Consider the following 24,484-nt stretch of genomic DNA (forward strand, 5'->3'; position numbering starts at 1 on the left):
ATATTACCTCCTTAACTTGTAAAAGTCTTTAACTTTACAAGCCCTCGACCACAAGCATATTTCATTGTGGGCTCCCTGCAGAATTGTTGGACTACCTACAATGAGTTCAAGATAATGAAATGGGAGGCTGGATGAACACAGCAGGCCCAGCAGCATCTCAGGAGCACAAAAGCTGACGTTTCGGGATGAGACCCTTCATCAGAGAGGGGAATGGGGAGAGGGTTCTGGAATAAATAGGGAGAGAGGGGGAGGCGGACCGAAGATGGAGAGAAAAGAAGAGAGGTGGAGAGGAGAGTATAGGTGGGGAGGTAGGGAGGGGATAGGTCAGTCCAGGGAAGACGGACAGGTCATGGAGGTGGGATGAGGTTGGTAGGTAGGAGATGGAGGTGCGGCTTGGGGTGGGAGGAAGGGATGGGTGAGAGGAAGAACAGGTTAGGGAGGCAGAGGCAGGTTGGACTGGTTATGGGATGCAGTGGGTGGAGGGGAAGAGCTGGGCTGGTTGTGTGGTGCAGTGGGGGGAGGGGACGAACTGGGCTGGTTTTGGGATGCGGCCGGGGAAGGGGAGATTTTGAAACTGGTGAAGTCCACATTGATACCATTGGGTGGCAGGGTTCCCAAGCGGAATATGAGTTGCTGTACCTGCAACCTTCGGGTGGCATCATTGTGGCACTGCAGGAGGCCCATGATGGACATGTCATCTAAAGAATGGGAGGGGGAGTGGAAATGGTTTGCGACTGGGAGGTGCAGTTGTTTGTTGCGAACTGAGCGGAGATGTTCTGCAAAGCGGTCCCCAAGCCTGCGCTTGGTTTCCCCAATGTAGAGGAAGCCACACCGGGTACAGTGGATTCAGTATACCACATTGGCAGATGTGCAGGTGAACCTCTGCTTAATGTGGAACGTCATCTTGGGGCCTGGGATCAGGGTGAGGGAGGAGGTGTGGGGGCAAGTGTAGCATTTCCTGCAGTTGCAGGGGAAGGTGCCGGGTGTGGTGGGGTTGGAGGGCAGTGTGGAGCGAACAAGGGAGTCACGGAGAGAGTGGTCTCTCCGGAAAGCAGACAGGGGTGGGGATGGAAAAATGTCTTGGGTGGTGGGGTCGGATTGTAGATGGAGGAAGTGTCGGAGGATGATGCGTTGTATCCGGAGGTTGGTGGGGTGGTGTGTGAGAACGAGGGGGATCCTCTTGGGGCGGTTGTGGCAGGGGTGGGGTGTGAGGGATGTGTTGCGGGAAAGGCGGGAGATGTGGTCAAGGGCATTCTCGACCACTGTGGGGGGAAAATTGCGGTCCTTGAAGAACTTGGACATCTGGGATGTGCGGGAGTGGAATGCTTCATCGTGGGAGCAGATGCGGCAGAGGCGGAGGAATTGGGAATTGGGGATGGAATTTTTGCAGGAGGGTGGGTGGGAGGAGGTGTATTCTATGTAGCTGTGAGAGTCGGTGGGCTTGAAATGGACATCAGTTACAAGCTGGTTGCCTGAGATGGAGACTGAGAGGTCCAGGAATGTGAGGGATGTGCTGGAGATGGCCCAGGTGAACTGAAGGTTGGGGTGGAAGGTGTTGGTGAAGTGGATGAACTGTTCGAACTCCTCTGGGGAGCAAGAGGCGGCGCCGATACAGTCATCAATGTAACGGAGGAAGAGGTGGGGTTTGGGGCCTGTGTAGGTGCGGAAGAGGGACTGTTCCATGTAACCTACAAAGAGGCAGGTATAGCTGGGGCCCATGCGGGTGCCCATGGCCACCCCCTTAGTCTGCAGGAAGTGGGAGGAATTGAAAGAGAAGTTGTTGAGGGTGAGTACGAGTTCGGCTAGGCGGATGAGGGTGTCGGTGGGGGTTACTGGTTGGGCCTGCGGGACAGGAAGAAGCGGAGGGCCTTGAGGCCATCTGCATGCGGAATACAGGTGGATAGGGACTGGATGTCCATGGTGAAAATGAGGTGCTGGGGGCCAGGGAATTGGAAGTCCTGACATCCGTCACACCCCGCCCCTGCCACAACCGCACCAAAAGGATCCCCCTCGTTCTCACACACCACCCCACCAACCTCCGGATACAACGCATCATCCTCCGACACTTCCGCCATCTACAATCCGACCCCACCACCCAAGACATTTTTCCATCCCCACCCCTGTCTGCTTTCCGGAAAGACCACTCTCTCCGTGACTCCCTTGTTCACTTCACACTGCCCTCCTACCCCACCACACCCAGCACCTTCACCTGCAACTGCAGGAAATGCTACACTTGCCCCCACACCTCCTCCCTCATCCCGATCCCAGGCCCCAAGATGACTTTCCACATTAAGCAGAGGTTCACCTGCACATCTGCCAATGTGGTATACTGAATCCACTGTACCCGGTGTGGCTTCCTCTACATTGGGGAAACCAAGCGGAGGCTTGGAGACCACTTTGCAGAACACCTCCGCACGGTTTGCAATAAACAACTGCACCTCCCAGTCGCAAACCACTTCCAATCCCCCTCCCATTCTTTAGATGACATTTCCATCATGGGCCTCCTGCAGTGCCACAATGATGCCACCCGAAGGTTGCAGGAACAGCAACTCATATTCCGCCTGGGAACCCTGCAGCCCAATGGTATCAATGTGGACTTCACCAGTTTCAAAATCTCCCCTTCCCACACCACATCCCAAAACCAGCCCAGTTCGTCCCCTCCCCCCACTGCACCACACAACCAGCCCAGCTCTTCCCCTCCACCCACTGCATCCCATAACCAGTCCAACCTGCCTCTGCCTCCCTAACCTGTTCTTCCTCTCACCCATCCCTTCCTCCCACCCCAAGCCGCACCTCCATCTCCTACCTACCAACCTCATCCCACCTCCTTGACCTGTCCGTCTTCCCTGGACTGACCTATCCCCTCCCTACCTCCCCACCTATACTCTCCTCTCCACCTATCTTCTTTTCTCTCCATCTTCGGTCCGCCTCCCCCTCTCTCCCTATTTATTTCAGAACCCTCTCCCCATCCCCCTCTCTGATGAAGGGTCTAGGCCCGAAACGTCAGCTTTTGTGCTCCTAGGATGCTGCTGGGCCTGCTGAGTTCATCCAGGCTCACATTTCATTATCTTGGATTCTCCAGCATCTGCAGTTCCCATTATCACTGATACAATGAGTTCAATGTCACTACCAGCTCCTAGTGAAATTCCTCAGCCTCGGGGTGGTAAGTTGTAACATTGAAGGAAAGAGGTACAGCTCTCAGCTGCTGCAAATGTTTCAGACCAAATTTCAGTGGGAAGGTCCTTCAAGTTATTTTTCATTCCACCACAGGACACAGCAAGACAAATTTTCTTAATCCTTCAATGGCAATGAAGTTAGTGTCCTCAGCTAAGTCTTTTCTGCCTGCCATTTTCTGCCTGGTGGCCCCCAGAAATGTTATACTGTCCTCTCTGGTGACCACACTAACTCCAGCCTTTTGTCTCTGTGAGACCTCTGTCTCTTAACCTCTCTCTTTCCAAAATCTTGGAGACAGAATGTCAACCCACAATCAGTTCCAGCTGCTTTTGCTTTTATTTTCAAGTGTGAGAACTTCTTGCACCTTGATCAGCAAGTGTTACCCTGAGTTCTCTTGTCCACATGATAGGCTTGTTGTTGTTGGGCAGATGGTAGAACAGATCACATATTTCTCTTCATTGTTGCAATTTAGCTTGCATTCACAATGCTGTTTGAAGCAAAACAAATTCATAACACTTTACAATCACAACAGATAGTTAAATGTATGCCAGCCATCTGGTAGCCAGGCCACATTCTGGGAATGGGAACTTAACAGCGGGAGTGCACGCTTTAGTGTTCAAATCTTGATAACACACTGATGAAGGAAGGATTCCAAGTGAGTCTTTACTCGGGATGGATTTATTCACTGAGTGAAGCATTACACATTTGTTTGAGAGCAGAGATAATGGGAACTGCAGATGCTGGATAATCCAAGATAACAAAGTGTGAAGCTGGATGAACACAGCAGGCCAAGCAGCATCTTAGGAGCACAAAAGCTGATGTTTCGGGCCTGGACCCTTCGTCAGAAAAGAGGGGTGGGGAGAGAATTTTGAAATAAATAGGGAGAGAGGGGGAGGTGGACCGAAGACGGATAGAGGAGAAGATAGGTGGAGAGGAGAGTATAGGTGGGGAGGTAGGGAGGGGATAGGTCAGTCCAGGGAGGACAGACAGGTCAAGGGGGTGGGATGAGGTTAGTAGGTAGGAAATGGAGGTGCGGCTTGAGGTGGGAGGAGGAGATAGGTGAGAGGAAGAACAGGTTAGGGAGGCGGGGACGAGCTGGGTTGGTTTTGGGATGCAGTGGGGGGAGGGGAGATCACAAAAGAGGGATTCTGATAAAGGGTCTAGGCCCGAAACATCAGCTTTTGTGCTCCTAAGATGGTGCTTGGCCTGCTGTGTTCATCCAGATCCACGCTTTGTTATCTCGGATTCTCCAGCATCTGCAGTTCCCATTATCTCTGATCACAATTTTAACCTCACTGGTTAAAAGCCTCTTCTAGGGATGCCTAACCTGAAGAAGCTACCCTCCTCCCTCCGGACCAACCTCAAGGAATCTCTCTCCCACTGCAACTCTCTTGTAATCTCTTCGGCTTTGAAACTGCTCGGCCATGTCCTGAAGCAAACCAGGTACCACAGCCGCATCACCTTCCTCAGCACCTGCCTACAGAACCGAACCATCCCCAAAGTACTACAGTTGACATTCAAGCCTTGTCAATTTGGCCCTAACCGTGAACATATCTACATCTAGAACATTGAGACCCTTCAGAAGCGTTTCTCCCTGCAAGTACTGAAACACACACTCTCTACCTATCTTCTCCTCGATCCATTTTCGGTCCGCCTCCCCCTCTCTCCCTATTTATTTCAGAACCCTCTCCCTATCCCCCACTCTGATGAAGGTTCTAGGCCCGAAACATCAGCTTTTGTGCTCCTAAGATGCTGCTTGGCCTGCTGTGTTCATCCAGCTCCACACTTCATTATCACACATTTGTTTGAGTTTTGTTTTTTTCACTATTAGGACAAGGACATTACAGGTTGGGCCAGCGTTTATTGCCTGTCCTACGTTGCCCTTGAGAAAGTGACAGTGAGCTTCCATTTTGAACCACTGCGGTCCCTGTACTGTAGGTTGACTCAGAATGTCCATGGAGAGGAAATTCCAGGATTTTACCCAGTGACTGTGAAGGAATAGCAATATATTTCCAAGTTGAGATGATGAGTGGCTTGAACGGGAATTTACACAGCGTTGTTCCCGTGTATCTGCTGCCCTTGTCCTTCTAGGCAGAGTGATCATGGTTTTGAAAAGTGCCATCCAACAATATTTGATGTATTTCCAATACAGCATGTTGTAGATAGTATATATTGCTGCTACTGAACATCAGAGAAAGACAGAGTGGATGCTTGTGAATGTGGTACCAATCAAGTGGGCGGCTTTGTCCTGGATGGTGTCAAGCTTCTTGAATATTGTTGCACCTATCCAGGCAAATGGAGAGTATTCCATCACACTCCTGACTTGTGCCTTGTAGCTGGTGGACACACTTTGGTGAATCAGGAGGTGAGTTACCTCCTGTTACCTGCTGTTGTAACCACAGCTGGTAAATGGCTAGTGCAGTTGGGTTTTGGGCAGTGGTAACCCCCAGGATGTTGATAATAGGGGATTTAGTGATGGGTAACACTTTTGAAAATCATGCGGCAGTAGTTAGGTGGTCTTTTATTGGAGATAGTCATTGTCTGGCATTTATGCGGCAGAAATGTTACTTGTACCAAACAAGTTAGATGTTGAGAAAATCTGACATGGAAGTCAAAGTGGATACCTGGTGACTTCGTCTCACAAGTTGGTCCAAGGGACTTCCATGTTGGACTCAGGGCAACTGTATCTTAGGCATGTTCCATGAGCACATGGATGCCATGTCCACGGTCATTGAATCCTGCTTATGTCAATATCTAAGAATCTCAAAGCACATCTCTGATCCATTTACAGGGTATTTATGCAATTCAATGCTGTACATCGGGCCTTGTTGAGAATATATGGGTTGTGACGGGTAGAAATTAAGTGCAGAATTTCTCACATCTGCTTTATGTGTGCCCTCTATTATTGAGTGCAATTAGTTCAGGATTCAAGTTATTATGTTTAGTGATACTACGATTGTGATACTATGCACTGTATCCAGCTCATGGACTAGACTGGACTGTATCTCCAAGTTCTTTGCTCACTCTGTTAGTGCTCACTCACTTTGATGCTCACAGCATCCCTGCCTTGCTTTGCCTTTCCTTTTTCAATTTGCCCCATCAGCCAGAAATACCAGAATCATAATACTTATGTCTCACCATTTAGTGCAGACACAGAGGCAGGAGGCTTGACAAAGAGGCCTCCATCAAGTCAGGTGATCCCAGCCCAGTAATTGAGGACAGCCTTCAATGTCAGCCTCTGATATGGGGTGGGACAGTGGCTCAGTGATTAGCATGCTGTCCAACAGTGCCAAGGACCTGGGTTCAATTCCACGCTTGAGCGACCGTGTGTAGTTTATATCATCTCCCTCTATTTGCATAGGTTTCATCTGAGTGCTCGAAATTCCTCCCACAGTCCAAAGATGTGCAGTTTATGAGGATGAGGTAGGGGGGGGGCAGGTCTAGGTGGGATGCTCTTCAGAGCAGAAGTGTGAACTCAATGGGCCAAAAATGGCCTGCATCCACAATGTAGGGATTCTATGATCAATACAAGGGCTCAGAAATAGCCAATTATTCAGGTGATCAAAGTCAGGATTCTCCATTCAAGGAGCAAGGGCACAAATGTCATGCAGCCCATCAGCCATTCTACCCTAGTGGGAAATGTTTTACTCTTGGAATGAGAGAGAGACAGGTAATAATGCAGATGAAAGTGGCTGGTTACAGCTGTTATTTTTGGTCCCGATGGGAAGATGGCCTGAACAAGTGTCTAGACAGTGCAGGAGGCAAGTATGCATGCTGGTGTTGGGGTGGGTGAGGGCGAGTGAGTGAAAATGCTGCAGGCAATAATAACTGTGGGACAATGCGAGCTTTGATGGGAGATGGGCACAGGAGTAGAAATGGAATGAGTGTGAGGTATCAGAGAGAAGATGGTGGCACTCACACTGGTGCAGTGGAGAACCTTCCTCCTACACTGCTGTGCATTCCACAAGGTGCCTGAGACTGTTTTAGTCCATGTGGCAACCTTGGACTAGGCTGACATAATCTAGTGTTACAGCCTCCATTGCTGGCTGGGAAGGAAGGCAAAATTTTACCTCCACACCTCACCATCCAGCGGGATTTCTAGGACCTTTCCACAAAGCAGGGTGACAATTTCGCCCTGTCTGCCATGTCCAGGACAAATCTCAGGATCTGCGGTCAGCAACTCCCTACTGTTTGTGTTTGTTCAGGCTTTTAAACTATTCTTATGTTTTTTTTTATTTAACCTGTCTTCCTGTTCAATCTATTCAGAGATATTATATACCTCTGGAGCTAGTGGGGCTTTCACCCAGGGCTTCCGGTTCAGGAGTAGGACCATTACCACTGCATCACAAGAGTCCAAAGCTAAATAAGAAGCTTTGAAAGATAGCACAGGTGTAAGTGAATTCCAAGAAATTTGTTGAAAGACGAGTTGTTCAAGAAGCATTTGGTCGGATGTAAGAGGTGCCATGGAGTCTGATAGGTCGTTGGGGAGTTTGGGAAGATACAATGAGAAAATTCGTCAGGCCTCATGGCGAAAGCCTTTAAAATACTTGACACAGTTTACACTTAGCCAGAAAAAGGTCTAACAGCCAATATCTTGAAATTTTTAAATAAATCACCCTTTAACTTACAGGGAATACAACCTCCCTGCATTGTTTAAACTTTGGAAGCCTGGAATCATTTCAGTTATTTTGTATTGCACTCCTTCCAAGGAGAATATATCCTTCCAAAGCTTCAGGTGCTCTGAACAGCTTGTTGTACTCCAGGTGGCATCCAACCAGGATTGTAACTATGGCTGATTTGTACGAAATTTAAAGTAATTCAGCTACAATCTTTTCCAAGCATCGAAGTGCCCACTAAACAAAATAGCTTGAATCCTGAGCTAATTGCACTCAATAATAGAGGGCACACATAAAGCAGATGTGAGAAATTCTGCACTTAATTTCTACCAGTCATAACCCATATATTCTCAAATATAATTTGTACTCAAAGACAAAGAATTTAAGGATTAAATCATTCAAAATGCCTTGGCATCTAGATGGCATTTCTTTCTGCATTTTTGGAACTAGCTCTGCTTTTTCAGTTTGTAGAATTAATTTAGACTCTTTAACTTTGTAGCAACCTTGATCTTTATTATTGGTAGAATATTCTTCTTTCTTTTGATTAGGCCACTGTTTTTATTTGTAAACCTGAACTTTGATTTAACATGGTGGTGATATAATAATTTTACATAAAGAATTGTAAGATCAAATAGATTATGAAGGAATTCAGTACAGCTTCTGGTTAGGAACATAATACCCTGTTAAATATTACCCTCACTGATAATAATCCATTGTGTCTGCAAAGATCATTTTGGAAAACATCTGCTGAATAAGGGAGAACAACATTCATCTACTGGAAATTTACAAAAATCATGTGAGCATGCCTGAGCAGTGGTTCATGACTGTTCAAAAATTAACAAACGATTATTCTACCTGCAAAAGGAAAAAGAAGCATCCTAATGTATAAGCAAAAGTTTTAAGCATGAAAACATGTGATAAATACAAGATAGATTTTACATATATTCAAAGTAATTATATGGTGTTTTTTGCTGAGCATGTAAACTCTCTACAAATGTAATGGTGATGATAAATCACACTCATTCCAGTTGTCTCAAGACTAATTCCATCTACTGAGATTTAAAAAAGTTACATCATATACCATTTGGGAAGCATGGCTAGACTCATTTATCCTCTCATAAAAGCAAAATACTGTGAATGCTGGAAATCAAAAACAGCCACGGAAAATACCAGAGAAACTAAGCAGGTCTGGCATAATCTGTGAAGAGTTAATGTACAGATGTTCTTAAAAAGAGTCATATTGAATTTAAAACATTAATTCTGGTTCTCTCTCCCCAACTGGTACCCAGATCTGCTCAGCTCCTCCAGTATTTTCTGTGTGGTTTCATTTTTCCGCCTCATTAGTTATACTGAGTTGATAAATGTCTTGTTGAAGGAAGGGCCCAATAAAGCAGAAATCCCATGGAGAGGAGCAGGTGTTAATGCATGCTTCCATTTTCCCATGCTTGACCTCCCTACAATGCTTGGGTGAAGATGTTAACACCACCAATATTTTACCTAAATGTTAGTTGCATTTTTGTTTTGTTAAATTGCGTGCTGGTGTTGGGCATCAAATGTGCATTCTCTTGAGTATCAATCAATAGAAAGCATACAATTAAGATTACTGGCTTAAGAAGTGAATACTTGTAATGTGAAGCTCTGGAAGTTATGTTACATCTCATTGGGGTAGAACACTGGATATCAAGCTCTGCTATTCCCAAAATCAACATAAGAGTTAATTTTACAAAACTATGCAAAATTCCCTAATTCCCTTTAAATGCAGGTTGACAGAACACATAAACTAGGTTTCTGTACTTAACAAGAATTACTAATTTATTACAAACTATTCTGTTCTGGTTAAGGTTAACAATTATGAAGTGTCAGCATATAACTCTATTGGTTAAAACTCTGACCCCTTATGAAACTGCCACACAGACACATGTACAGACAGATACGGACAGACAATAAAACATTAGTGTTATGGACGAAGGGAAAAGCAGTGTATGTAATTCAATCATCCCTCTCCACAGGGTTAGCTGAAATGATGGTTTTGGCTTATCAGGACTTGTAGCTCTCAGTGCTCCTGAGTTGCTGCTTGGCCTGCTGTGTTCATCCAGCTTCACACTTTGTTATCTCTCCCTTCTCCAGGTACTTTCACTTGCTTGTAGGTGGCATACAGCAACTGGTGCGTAACTTATAAAGACTCTGGCTTGCTGGCTAAAACCCACGGCTTATAGCAACTGGTGATGGCTTTCTTTAGGCTTTAGATGATTTTTAACTGCAGACGAAAGGACACCAGCTCCTTTCCAGAGACCCAAAGTTGTTGCTTGTACTGTTCACACCCACGAGCTGTTTATCTACCGAGGAGCCAATCACACTGTTGTTGGCAGGCAAAAGATCTTTATCATTCACAATGGGACCTTGATCAGATGGACCAATGAGCCAAAGAGTGGCATATGAAATTTAATTTTGATAAATGTGAAGTATTGCACTTCAGCAAGGCCTATCAGGGCAGGCCTTAAAGACATAATAGAATAAAATAGATTAGAATATCCTTTATTGTCACGTGTACTCCAGTGCAGAAGTACAGGAGTACAGTGATAACCTTTTACAATGGCTGCCTTTAATGGTGGGTGCCATTGTAAAACATTGGTACAAATAGGCACCAATCTTGGGTACAAAAGACGAATAAAAGGAAAAGTTAGAAATAAAGTAGTTAAAACATAGTTAAAGATTGACATTACAATCCGGTAAAGAATTTCAACTCACAGTGGCTCAGCATGTAGTCTGACCATCCACACCAGACCCAGTCTGACAACCATCCTGCTCTAAGCCTCCAGTCCACACCACACCGGCACTCAGCTGCACCAAGGTACATGGTGCTGCACCAGGAGTTGCTTCCCTCGCACTGCTCCAGGACTTGGGCTTCCCCTCCCACTGCTCAGGGACTGCTTCCCCACATGCTGAACCAGGGCTGCTGAAAAGAGAGAAAGAAAAGAAACAAAAAGAACAGGTAGACCAGAAGAGCTCCAGGTGGACCATCCTACTCAACCACCATCTTGTTGGAAATATAATGGTAGGCTCCTGGGGAGTGTTGCTGAACAAACAGATGTTGGAGTGCAAGGAGATAGTTCCTTAAAAGTGGAGTCATGGGAAGATAGGGGAGTGAAGAAGGGATTTGATATGGGAGAGATAATGGGAACTGCAGATGCTGGAGAATCCAAGATAACAAAATGTGAGGCTGGATGAACACAGCAGGCCAAGCAGCATCTCAGGAGCACAAAAGCTGACGTTTCGGGCCTAGACTCTTCATCAGAGAGGGGGATGGGGTGAGGGTTCTGGAATAAATAGGGAGAGAGGGGGAGGCGGACCGAAGATGGAGAGAAAAGAAGATAGGTGGAGAGAGTATAGGTGGGGAGGTAGGGAGGGGATAGGTCAGTCCAGGGAAGACGGACAGGTCAAGGAGGTGGCATGAGGTTAGTAGGTAGGAGATGGGGGTGCGGCTTGGGGTGGGAGGAAGGGATGGGTGAGAGGAAGAACAGGTTAGGGAGGCAGAGACAGGTTGGACTGGTTTTGGGATGCAGTGGGTGGAGGGGAAGAGCTGGGCTGGTTGTGTGGTGCATTGGGGGGGAGGGGACGAACTGGGCTGGTTTTGGGATGCGGTGGGGGAAGGGGAGATTTTGAAGCTGGTGAAGTCCACATTGATACCATTGGGCTGCAGGTTTCCCAAGTGGAATATGAGTTGCTGTTCCTGCAACCTTCGGGTGGCATCATTGTGACACTGCAAGAGGCCCATGATGGACATGTCATCTAAAGAATGGGAGGGGGAGTGGAAATGGTTTGCGACTGGGAGGTGCAGTTGTTTGTTGCGAACCGAGCTGAGGTGTTCTGCAAAGCGGTCCCCAAGCCTCCGCTTGGTTTCCCCAGTGTAGAGGAAGCCACACCGGGTACAATGGATGCAATATACCACATTGGCAGATGTGCAGGTGAAGCTCTGCTTAATGTGGAATGTCATTGATATGCTCACTTTTATTTGTCAGTGCATTGAGTTTAAGAGTTGGGATGTCATTTTGTGGTTGTACAGGACATTGATTAGACCACTTTTGGAATACTGTGTGCATCTTTGGTCTCCCTGCGACATGAAAGGTGTTGTAAACTTGAAAAGATTTAGAAAAGATATACAAGTATATTGCCAGGGTTGGAGGATTTGAGCTACACGGAACAGCTGAATAGATTGGGGCTATTTTCCTTGGAGCATCAGATGCTGAGGGGTGACCTTATTGAGGTTTATAAAACCATGAGGGACATGGGGGGGATAGCATGAATAGCCAAGGTCTTTTTCCCACAGTGGGGGAGTCCAAAACTAGAGCGGATAGGTTTAAGGTGAGAGGGGACAGATTTACAAGGGACCTAAGGGTCAATCTTTTCACATGGTTTGTGGTACATGTATGGAACAAGTTGCTAGAGGAAGTGGTGGAAGCTGGGATAATTATAACTTGCGAAAATGATCTGGATGAGTAAATGATTATGAAGGGTTTAGAAGAACAAGGGTCAACCACTGGCAAATGGGACTAGATTAATTGAAGATATCTAGTTGGCATGGACAAGTTGGACTGAAGAGTCTATTTCTATGCTGTACAACTCTATGACTCTATGACTCAAAAACTAATCATCACTCCCCCAACTAATCAATTATTTATTGCTAGCAGGGGCTCACTTTGTGCACACTTCCTGGTGCCAGTTCATCTGCAACTAAAATTGCTCCACGAGTTGACCAAGCAAAAGAGCAAATAATATTTGTGATAAGTGCTGGTTGCTCGCTTTTAAAATGAGCAGTAATCACTCCCACGATCCTTGGATTTTAAAAGCAGTCCTTTTCCCATTTCAATCCACAATCAAAATACAGAAATAAAAATATAAAATACAGTATTTACAATAAATATTTAAGTGTTTCTTGTCCATTACCAACTGGATTCCTGGAAAAGAAGACTTAATGTGGTCATTAGATTCTCACCCATATCAGAGTGACATGGATTGCTGGAAAGAGTTTTGGGATATTATGAAAAGGAGTATGCAAACTCTTTATTTTACAAAGGCCATTGTTGACTAAGTACAAGTAACAGACCCATCTAATTGCAATATTTTTCAAATATTGCCAGATGTCCTGAGTAATAATCACTTGTTAAGTTTTTTAAAGAGAATGGTTCTCATCAAACTTCCCAAAAACCATTTTGAATAGTGGGACAGAAGAATGTTGGCTATGTCTGTAACCTCGGAGGATAGCAATAGCATACCACTGGCAGCGAAATATATAATATCACTTGCTAGATTATTCTAACAGCCATCTGAATGATCAAAACTCTTGGTAGAATATTACTGGTGTGAAAATCTATCCAGTGTACCATTTTTAATCAGAGCAAAATTCTCCTTTAATGCAGAAACAATCCTCTGAGGGCAAAAATTTAATATAAATAGAATTTAACAGAAATGTCAAACATTATCTCTAATTTCTACATCCCACATCCTCCATGAGTAAACCATTCTAACTTCTGCAAAAAAAAACATTTCTATCCAAGGTTCCTGGTGAATGATAACACAGGTTTCTGGCGAAATTCCAGGGACATAAGTAGTACTGGAAAGGAAAATAGATTTCAAGTAAATGACAGTATTGTGTAAAGAAATAAGTTTGAAAAAATGCTTTGACTTTGCGAGGGAACTTTGCTTATTTTGTATTTAATACACAGGTTCAAGTCCACTTCAGGATGTGATGGCCAAGATGATGTCATAACACATCTAAATAGATTGATATTTAAACAAATTATGCGCGTTGAGAAATTTGGTCATTTGATTTCTTAAATCAACCATCTTGTTGTCCTAATCTTCTTCCAAATATCAATGATTCTCACATCCTCCTCTCATGTGAATGCCAACTTTGCAGCTGAGAAAAAGAGCTCATGCAACCTTTGTTTTGTCTAATGGATAGATATTGGGCCTGGAAATTTAAGTTGTTTTTCTATCATCCTCACTACATGGTTTTAAGAAAACCGAGGCTTGACAACATTATATATGATGAGAATGAACAATGAATTGGAACATCCTTCAGAGTTAAAAGAGAACAGCTGACGCTCATTGGGGAATATATCTAAGGTTCCCACTGTTGCCCTTGCAGAGCACAACATGTAATTTGAACAACTGGTGACAGAGATGATTTAGTGGTGGTCAATAATAGTTGAAAAGTACCATGGGTGATTTGCTGGCGGGAAAAAAAAAACATTCAGTTGTGTGCCATAATAATTCAGAAGTCAAATGATACCAGGTTATAGACCAACAGGTTTATTTGAAATCACAAGCTTTCTGAGCACTGCTCCTTCCTCAGACTTCAAATGATGACTAAGCAGTGCTCCATAAGGTTGTGATTTCAAATAAACCTGTTGGACTATAACCTGATGTCATGTGACTTCTGACTTTGTCCACCACAGTCCAACACTGGTGCCTCCACATTGTAACAATTCGGGATGCAGATAAACAAAAAAGCTCCAACTACCGGCTTTCTATGGTAGAGTGGTAGTACGTCTCACCTCTGAGCCTGGAGAGCTGAGTTCAAGTCCTACCTACTCCAGAGGCGTATGATAACATCTCGGAACAAGCTGATATGACTCAAAAGCTATTTTTAAAAAAATCCCACTACATAAGCTGATTAATTGGATTTTTGGGTAACTTGCTGGTGGTGGATAACAGATGAAAATTACTAGGAGTGATTTGGAGGTGGGAAAATAAATGTTCAGTTGTATAAAAATGGTCTTACAAACTGTTACACTTGTGCCTGAGTGTATTTGCAAAGGGAGCACCTACCCTCTCAATGCCTTTATAGAGAGGTGACCACTGCAGTGGGCTTATCTCACCCCATCAACTTCATTTTGATTTAATCCCTTCCTTCTCCCTTTTCCTCACTTTTGTTGTTGTACTGCCCTGATGGGCTCTGCGCGTTAACTGTTCATTTACTTAAAGGCACAGATGATTTTGCAGTGGACAATTAAAAATGTAACATGGGTGACTGTCTCCAAGGAAAAATCCTTTCAGGGATCTATAAAAACTTTTCAGAGATATGTAAAGGCATCTCTGGATATGGAGAAAGACATAAATGAAAAATAGGATCTCAGTGCATCCCTGAACAGATGAAAATGAAAGCCCCACCTGATTCAAAGTTGTGTCATAATATAGAGATATTTAAAAAAAGGAGCAGGAGTAGGCCATTTGGCCTTTCAACCCTGCACTGCCATTCATTATGATCATGGTTGATCATCCAAATTAATAACCTGTTCCTGATTTTGCCCCAAATCCTTTGATACCTTTGGCACCAGTTGCTATATTCAACTCTTTCTTGAAATCATACAATGTTTTGGCCTTGACTGCTTTTGTGGTAACAAATTCCATAAGGTCACCACTCTCTGGATGAAGAAATGTTTCCTTATCTCAGTCCAAAATGGTCTACTTTGTATTCTTAGACTGTGACCCCGAGTTCTCAACTTTCTGCCATCAGGAATGTCCTTTCTTCATCGGCTATGTCTAGCCCTGTTAGATTTTAATAGGTTTCTCAATAGTCTCAATTTTTAAACTTGGCTAGTTTTCACCAGTAAGAGGAGTTGCTTGGAAAGAGAGAGATGGAGCAGTTTGTATTGAACTACGAAATGCAGCAAACTGATGTGAATGATTGACTGACTTGTGCTTTGTAGCTTGATAAAGGGGTGGCTAACATTGCAACACGACTAATTCTTATAATCCTTTCAACAAATTGCTTAAGTTCGGGTCTATGCAAGCCATGCATAGACAGGAATCACTACCTGCACTGTGTTCTACTTTATGTTTGCCCAAAGGTCATCCATGGTTTTTCCTACATTTCATTACAACAGTGACGTTTAATAATGTACCACAAATAGAATTGTTAGCAAAATTAAAACGACAGTGGCAGAGTAGGCATACAATTAGGGCAGCATGGTGGCTCAGTGGTTAGCACTGCTGTCTTACAGCACCAGGGACCCAAGTTCAATTCCACTCTCAGATGCACATTCTCCCTGTTTCTATGTGAGTTTCTTCTGGGTGCTCCAGTTTCCTCCCACAGTCCAAAGATATGCAGGCTAGTTGGATTGGCTGTGCTAAATTGCCCATGCCCATAGAGTCCAGGGGTGTGCAGATTAGGTGAATTAACCATGGGGAATGCAGGGATAGGGTTGGGGGTGGCCCTGGCTGGGCTGCTCTTCATAAGGTCAGTGTGGACCTGATAGGCCTACTTCGACACAGAAGGGATTCTATGAAAATTGGCTAGGAGGCAGAGAGCTGACAGTAATGATCAGCATTTTATATAGGAGTTGCTAATAGGACAGCAGCTTTAGTTTTTGACGCATATTAATAACCTGGACTTGGATATACAGGACGTTATTTTGTAATCAACCTGTTCAGACATATTATGACACATGTCTGGGGCGGGTAGGACTTGAACTCATACCATCATGGCTCAGAGATAAGAACATGACCACTGGAACACAAAAACTCTGAGCATCATATCTGAGTTTGCAAATGACATGAAGCGCAAAATTGTCATAAAGAATTAGAAGGATAATGGATCTCCACCAGTAGCACTGTGTTTAATTCTGGGAAGCGTATTTAGAAGGCTGCTATGGTTTGAGTGATGTTTTGGAAGAAATTTATTCCAATTATCCTGGGGATGGTGGACTTCAGTTATGCAGAGAGGCAGGAGAAGTTGAGTGATTCATACAGAACAAGATATTAAAAGGAGAAACAGGGGATTTAAAATGAAGAGATATTAAAATCAAGAAGTGACTTCAATAGAGGAAGGTAAAACGGTTTCCACTAGCAGAGGAGGCAGTGGCCTAGTAGTATAATTGCTGGATTATTAATCCAGAGATGCATAGAACATTGTGGGCACCTGGGTTCAAATCCTACCATGACAAATGGTGGAATTTCAATCCATTAAAAATCTGGACTTAAGAGTCTGATAATATCAATTGTTGATTGTCAGAAAATCCTATCTGGTTCACTGATGTCCTTTAGGCAAGGAAACTCCCATCCTTGCCTCATCTGGCTTACGTGATGCCAGACCCACAGCGGTTGACTCTTAACCACTCTCTGGGCAATTAGGGATGGGCAATAAATGCTGGTTTAGCCAGTGATACCATCTTCCCACAAATTAATAATAAAAAATGTTTGGTAACCAGAGGGCAGAGGTTTAAGTGATGGACTAACAAAAAAATGACAGTGTGAGAAGCAAACTGCTATGATTTGGAATGCCTGAAATAGTAGCAGATTTAATAGCAACTTTGAAAGGGAAATGGATACATAATTGAAGGAAATAAATTACAGAAAAGAGCAGGGGAGTGAGACAAATTGCATCAGTCTTCCCAAAGAGTGGTCATGGTCAGATTAGAGCAAATAACCATCTGAGCTGTATCATTTTATGATGCTGCCTCTACACTTTTAAATTATTTTATTGAGTATAAAGTGATTGTGTATCACACTGTAGGAATACAAGTCAATCTTATTTGCATGTTTATATTGTGAACTTTTGCATCAAGTAATAACAAATGATTTCAAATCTTGTAACTGTTTTCTAATAACAAATAATAAATTCATTTGGCCAGAAGGTTCCTTAGCTGACAACAAACTGTTTTAAATAATTAACATGGATTTAGTCACATCTTGTTGTATTGAGTAAAATTTTCAAAGAGTTGTTGCAAAACTTCAATTCAAAAATAATTGTATTGATTCAGTATAATAAGTGATAAATTTAATCATTTCTGTCATGATTTCAGTGCATATTTAAGACAAGCAACTTTCGGGGAAATGGAGCAGAGAAACAACATAGTTTGGAGATTTTGTTGGGAGATTTTTTTCCAGATGGAGAGATTTATAGAGATATAGAGGGGTGAGGCTATTGAGAGATTTAAGTATAATGATGAGGAGTTTAAGTGGGAGGCAATTAGAGGCAGCAAGCCAATTTAAATCTGAAAGAATGGAGGTGAAGTTCACTGAGCTTTGAAACAGTCATGTCCAGTGGTGACAAGAGTACAGATGAGGGTTCCAGCAACAGGGGGGCATTTTGGAATGTCCTTTTGGAAATAAGGAAGTAGCTGAATGTAGACACAGTTCTTTCAGCTGGCACAGAACAACATTGTTGGCAGCTCCTGAAAAATCTATGGAGTAGACATTTTATCTTTGAAAGATAACAATTTGTATTTTGTCAGTTTGAAATGTACTTAAAGGCTTTAATGTTATTTTTTCACAGAAAATGACCCATCACTGTCTTGGCAATCATTTGTTGCCCATGCCTAATTGCTCACCAGAGAGTGCTGGTCACCTGCGTTCTTACATTGGCACAATCTATGCAGGATCGGTGCACCAACACTGCTTTGAAGAATGAAGCTCCAGAATTTAGACCCAGCAACAGCAAAGGAGTAGCAATAGAGTTCCAAGTGAGAGTGGTGTGTGGTTTGGAGGAGACTTTGCAAGTAGTAGTAGTTCTATCATGCATCTGCTGCCCTTGTCTTTTTTAAGTGATAGAGATCACAGGTTTGAAATATGTTTTCAAAGTAACGTTGGTTAGTGGTCGTAGTGTATTTTGTAGATGGCACATATGGCTGCCACAGTGTGTTGGTAATGGAACGATTACACGTTTAAATGAATGCGTTCAACACTTTTTATTCAATCTGACAAGTCATTCCATTTCCATATTCCCAGATAGAAATGAAATTCCAAAACCAATATCAAATTACAATGGTCTAAGTCTTCCGATTACTCTTGGACAGATCTGACCAACAATGATCCTGATTGCGCACTTACTTGGTAGTGATATTTACAATCAAACGTTTGAGTGTAACCTGTCCTGGATGCCTCCATCTCAGGAGACCCTCAAGGAATTCATTCAGTATTTGGTCTCCTGTGAAAAATAGTTTAAAGATCCCAAAGGTACTTAGATAAGTTACGAAGAGAAGGTAAGTGTGTGAGGGTTTAGGGTGGCCGGATGGCAGATAGATAGGTGAGGGAGGATAGTGTGACAGGTAAGTGTGTGAGAGCCGGAGGTAGCAGGAAAGAGGATGAGGGGATAGGATGGCTGGTAGGTGAACTAGAAGGGTGATGGGTAGATGGGCAAATGTATAGGCTGCCAGGTGAGGGAGGTAGCAGAATGGCAAGTAATTGAGTGGGGTGGTAAGTTGGCAGGTGAATGGTGAGAGAATTAGAATGGCAGATAAATGGGTGACAGAGCAGGGTGGCACATGCGTACTTGAAGGGACAGGCTAACAACAGGTAAATGAGGAAGGGAAGCAAGGTAGGTAAGTGGATAGATGGCAGGTGGGTCCGTAGGTGAGGGGCTAGAGTGGCAAATAGGAGTGAAAAAGTGGTGCTCACATTATGTGCTGTAACACTCCCATGTCCCCATTCCTGACTCCGATAATTTTTGTGAGGTGGGAGAGGAGAGTATATGAAACAGAGAGAAGTAAAATCCCAATAATGACTGGGCACTTTCTGGTAACTAAGGGGTACTTAAACAGCTCCCATTCTAAGGTGGCAACATTTTTGTTGGTGCTGCTAGCTCTTAGAAACTACATAAAACAAAACCTTGTTGGGAGCAGCGTCAACAATGTGGAATTTTAGGAAAAGTGGAAACTTTAAAGGAAATCTGTTCCACAGCAATGAAATTTTACATGAAGGTTTCCTTGTGCTGTCTAAAGTTCCAGGTATCCATATGCCTTAGCCAACAGAAGGTTCAAATGGTTTCGTTTTTTTAAAAGCTTATAAAACCAGTAAGTTGGGCCAGAATGTGACCTGCTTTTCAGCCTCTACTGTTGCTCCTCACTAAAGCCACTAATTGGCCACCACTTCTAAGCTCTCATTGATTAACGCCAACCTTCATCAAAATTGGAAGCACTGTCTCTTTCCCCTCAAGGGATGGGTTCATGACCCGGAACACCCCTGTCAAATCCCACCACATCAGACAGCATCCAGCTGGCCCTTTATTATTGTATTCCAAATCCAGGAAATACAACTTTGAAGTGAGCTGGAGGTGATGTTTATAGCTGAAATTATGTCAAAAACATGAAATCCATGCAAAAAGAAAATCAATTTTTATCACTTTGTCCCAAAATGAATTCAACAGGGACTTGTTTGGTAAACAGTACCATCTATTGCATACCAAAATAAACAGAAGAATTACTTTCCTACAAACCACCTCTTTAATCAAGCTGAGGGAAGTGAAGGGAAAAACAATAGACATTACTTACTTAAAACAATATATAGTACTGCTATCCAAAATAAATTAATCATCAATTACATGTGAGTGAATGAAGAATTAAGTACAATAATTCTCGATGGTTTGATCAAATTTCTCATCATAAGAGGTGTGTAAAGTATATACAAGAAAGCATTAGGGCTATAAGGGAAAAATAACGGTAGTATTATCTTGGAAAATAAAGGAATTAACAACAATGCTGCAGCACGTTACTGTTTTTTAAAACCTAACGATCTGACCACATAAGCCTTGTAGTAGCCGGAAATAATGTGAAAGTAAGAAATCTTCTAAAATGTAGGACAAATTTAAAAGCAAGAAGTCCTGGTTATCAACTGCTCTCCACTTAATATTCATGGCAACTACAGGCAGCATATTAATGTTTCACATCATGCAACAGAAATTGGTCCCAGGTTCTGACATAAACAAGTAATGCCAGAGCAGCGATCCATTATATCGAGTGAAACTGGTGATGAGGTTCTGCATACAAGTGGCAGCTGCTATGATAGCATTGTTTGGCACCACCACTCAAGGTGAATTTTGAGCTCTAGCCTCCTCCAGAAAGAAGTGGCCTTCATTTTCAAAATCCTCCCCAATCAGAATAACGCACTAAATGCAGCTTTTTGCAGGGAGGTAGAGGCCTAGTGGCATCACTGGACTATTAATCCAGGAAACTCAGCTGATGTTCTGGGGATCTGGCTTCAAATCCTGCTGTGGCAGATGGTGGAATTTGAATTCAATGAAGAATGTGGAATAAGGATTTAATGATGACCATGAAACCATTGTCAATTGTTGGGCGGGGAATGCCATCTGGTTCACTTAAAGCCCTGTAAGGGAGGAAATCTGTCATCCTTACCTGGTCTGCTTAACATGTGACTTCAGATTCTTACTTGCGAGATGGGCAATAAATACTGGTCCAGCCAAAGATGCCCACATTCTGTGAATAAATGCAAGAAAACACAGATTTGAGTCATTTCCCCAGATTTTGTTTGTTTTGCAAATGCCATGTCAGGAAAGGAATGAAAAGGAACTTTTCAGAATGAAGAGACATCCAGTCTACATTCACTTTCATGTATGGCATATAAGTTTTACCTTCCCACTTGGCTAACATCAAATTCAAGAAATAAAACCTGAGCCGATGAAACATGTTCCCTAACAGCTCTGAAAGGAAATACTCAATTAGCTAACTTCAATTGTTCTGTTGTGTCACCACATATGTATAGAATGATGCACTATGTCCAAACATGTGCACGTTGGCTGCCCTCAACAGCCCTAGTACAATATAATTACACATATGCTGCAATTGCAAGTGATTTTAGCGTTCAGATCATCTACCTGTGTTATTTATCTTTAGTTAATCTTCTTTGATGACACGGTTTAAAATCGATAAAGCAACAAAGACAATTGACGCAATTTCTTGGGGCCACATTAAAATATATTTTGAAATCTTTTACGTGCTCTGGAGGATTTTAACTGTGTACCTCTAGTTATATGCCTTGTGCTCTGTTTCTGGCCTTGGATAGATATGCCACAGTTTCAGTACACATTTATCATTTGTAAATAGAGAATGTAAAGTAAGTAAATTGAAGACAATCAGACCTTCTAGGCTCTATTGCCGATTACTAATTGTTTAGTTTCCATGTGCAAAAATGGATAAATTATAAGGATAAATGAGCTGAGTGCTGGCAGAAATAAAAATGACACATAATTGGCTCATCATCAGATTTTCAAGGGTTATTAGCAATGAGTAGTAAATTTTGGCCTGCTCATTTATGTTCACATGCCAAGAAAGAATTTTAAAAATTAAATGCCCTTCAACAACATGGGATACTGGCTTTTAACATTCATGCCAAGCTATTTACCTTAAGTTCTCATTTTCAATCCAACTTTCATAAAAACCATTTGCACTGGAGAAATTTATAAGATGTATTTGTTGGTGGGTTCTTAGAGGGACAATGGTAGTATCTTTACATCTGAACTAGGAGGCCTGATCCTGGGATGTGTAGGTATAGGTTGATTAGAAAATATCTATAAAAATAATTTGGCATTGTGAATACAGCTATGACCCTCCAATATAATCCAGGGACACATACATTAAAATCTAATTATTGTTCTTGTATGAGGTAATCTACTAAAATAGGAGGAATTATTCTGAACAGTCTTTTTTGACACCACTGAACCTTGCACTATATCAGAAGGAAAAAGGATTCAGCTATAGGTCTTAAGTTGCATCCATCTTTAGAATATCCAACTTTATGAAAGCCTTGAAACCATGGTTTTAGCAGGTCTGACGGGAGTGATTTTAATGAATATAGAGGGAATGGGATCAGTGTAACCAGTGTTGGACTGGATAGGAAACCATGCCACAATTCACCACTTGAGATCCAGAAGATTTTAACTCTTTTGGAATCATTTATATGTTTGCTGTCAGCTTCCAGCCTATGATCAGTTGGTAGGTGCAAGATTCCACACAATGGGAGAAATGCCAATGAACGAATCAGTTAATTCCCACCATTGCGTAACTAGTTTTGTGGGAGTTAAGAGAAAAGCATGCCCAGGTTTTGTCTTGTACCAGTCACTTCTCTGCTCAGTTGGGTCACAATGACGCCTGGTTGAATCTTATGGTTCTTGGCTAACTCCCAGTTGTGTTGAGTTTCTTTTGAGGGATTTCTGCTGCAAAGTCTAGTGAGTTATCTCACCACTTCAGTGTCCATGTACACAGATCCTTGAAAGTTGCCACCCAAGTTGACAGGGCTGTTAGGAAGGCATACAGTGTTTTAGCTTTTATTAATAGAGGGATTGAGTTCCGGAACCAAGAGGTTATGGTGAAGCTGTACAAAACTCTGGTGCGGCCGCACTTGGAGTATTACGTACAGCTCTGGTCAACGCATTATAAGAAGGATGTGGAAGCTTTGGAAAGGGTGCAGAGGAGATTTACTAGGATGTTGCCTGGTATGGAGGGAAGGTCTTACAAGGAAAGGCTGAGGGACTTGAGGCTATTTTCATTAGAAAGAAGAAGGTTGAGAGGTGACTTAATTGAAACATATAAAATAATCAGAGGGTTAGATAGGTGGATAGGGACAGCCTTTTTTCTAGGATGGTGATGGCGAGCACGAGGGGGCATAGCTTTAAATTGAGGGCTGAAAGATATAGGACAGATGTCAGAGGTAGTTTCTTTACTCAGAGAGTAGTAAGGGAATGGAACGCTTTGCCTGCAACAGTAGTAGACTCGCCAACTTTAGGTACATTTAAGCCGTCATTGGACAAGCATATGGATGTACATGGAATAGTGTAGGTTAGATGGGCTTGAGATCAGTATGCCAGATCGGCACAACATCGAGGGCCAAAGGGCCTGTACTGTGCTGTAATGTTCTATGTTCACATCTTACCAAACTCGCCGCATTACCTACCTATCCTATTCCCTACGATGTCCATCAAAGCTGATTCCACTCTCAGCTTACCACACGTGGTCCCCAGAGCAATTCAACAATCAGCAGGTGCCTATCAAAAGACTAGCATCGTTGCTGCCCGTACCATCTTTGAGAGGGCGCTGTTAACGCAGATGAAAATTGGCAATCCAGCACTGCCTCATGCTGGCAGCGTAATGGAATATCACCAAAGCCACAATGCCCACAACATATAGTTGACACTCCCTTGCATATGCAACGTTATTCTATCTTCCTTGGCACTATTTAGTCACCACATCATACACTACCTGCCCATTGTTACATCCCATTTGAACACTACAAACTTGTCAAAGAAACAAAGAAGAAACAAAGAAACCTACAGCACAGGAACAGGCCCTTCGGCCCTCCAAGCCTGCGCCGATCAAGATCCTCTGTCTAACCTGTCATCTATTTTCTAACGGTCTGTGTCCATTTGCTCCCTGCCCGTCCATGTACCTGTCCAAATATATCTTAAAAGATGCTAACGTGTCTGCGTCTACCACCTCCGCTGGCAATGCGTTCCAAGCACCCAACACCCTCTGTGTAAAGAACTTTCCATGCATATCTCCCTTAAACTTTCCTCCTCTCATTTTGAACTCATGACCCCTAGTAATTGAGTCCCTCAATCTGGAAAAAGCTTTTTGCTATCCACCCTGTCTATACCCCTCATGATTTTGTAGACCTCAATCAGGTCCCCCCTCAATCTCCATCTTTCTAATGAAAATAATCCTAATCTATTCAACCGCTCTTCATAGCTAGCACCCTCCATACCAGGCAACATCCTGGTGAACCTCCTCTGCACCCTCTCCAAAGCATCCACATCCTTTTGGTAATGTGGCGACCAGAACTGTACACAGTACTCCAAATGTGGCCGAACCAAAGTCCTATACAACTGCAACATGACCTGCCAACTCTTGTACTCAATACCCCGCCCAATTCCAGGAGAGGAGTATCACATACAAGGAAGCAAT

General features: G+C 43.2%; 1 protein-coding gene across 1 annotated transcript in view; it reads right to left on the minus strand.

Moving 5' to 3' along the window:
- Nucleotides 1–21,004, minus strand: part of LOC125462977 (troponin I, slow skeletal muscle) — a 122,487-nt gene extending 101,483 nt beyond the window's left edge. The window contains exon 1 of the mRNA XM_059653428.1: nt 20,924–21,004. Coding sequence (XP_059509411.1) covers nt 20,924–21,003 — 80 coding nt within the window. The 5' untranslated portion in view covers nt 21,004. The remainder of the gene's footprint in view (nt 1–20,923) is intronic.
- Between the last annotated feature and the right edge of the window lie 3,480 nt (nt 21,005–24,484).

The sequence above is a fragment of the Stegostoma tigrinum genome, chromosome 21 (assembly GCF_030684315.1).
Source record: "Stegostoma tigrinum isolate sSteTig4 chromosome 21, sSteTig4.hap1, whole genome shotgun sequence".
Lineage (NCBI taxonomy): Eukaryota > Metazoa > Chordata > Chondrichthyes > Orectolobiformes > Stegostomatidae > Stegostoma > Stegostoma tigrinum.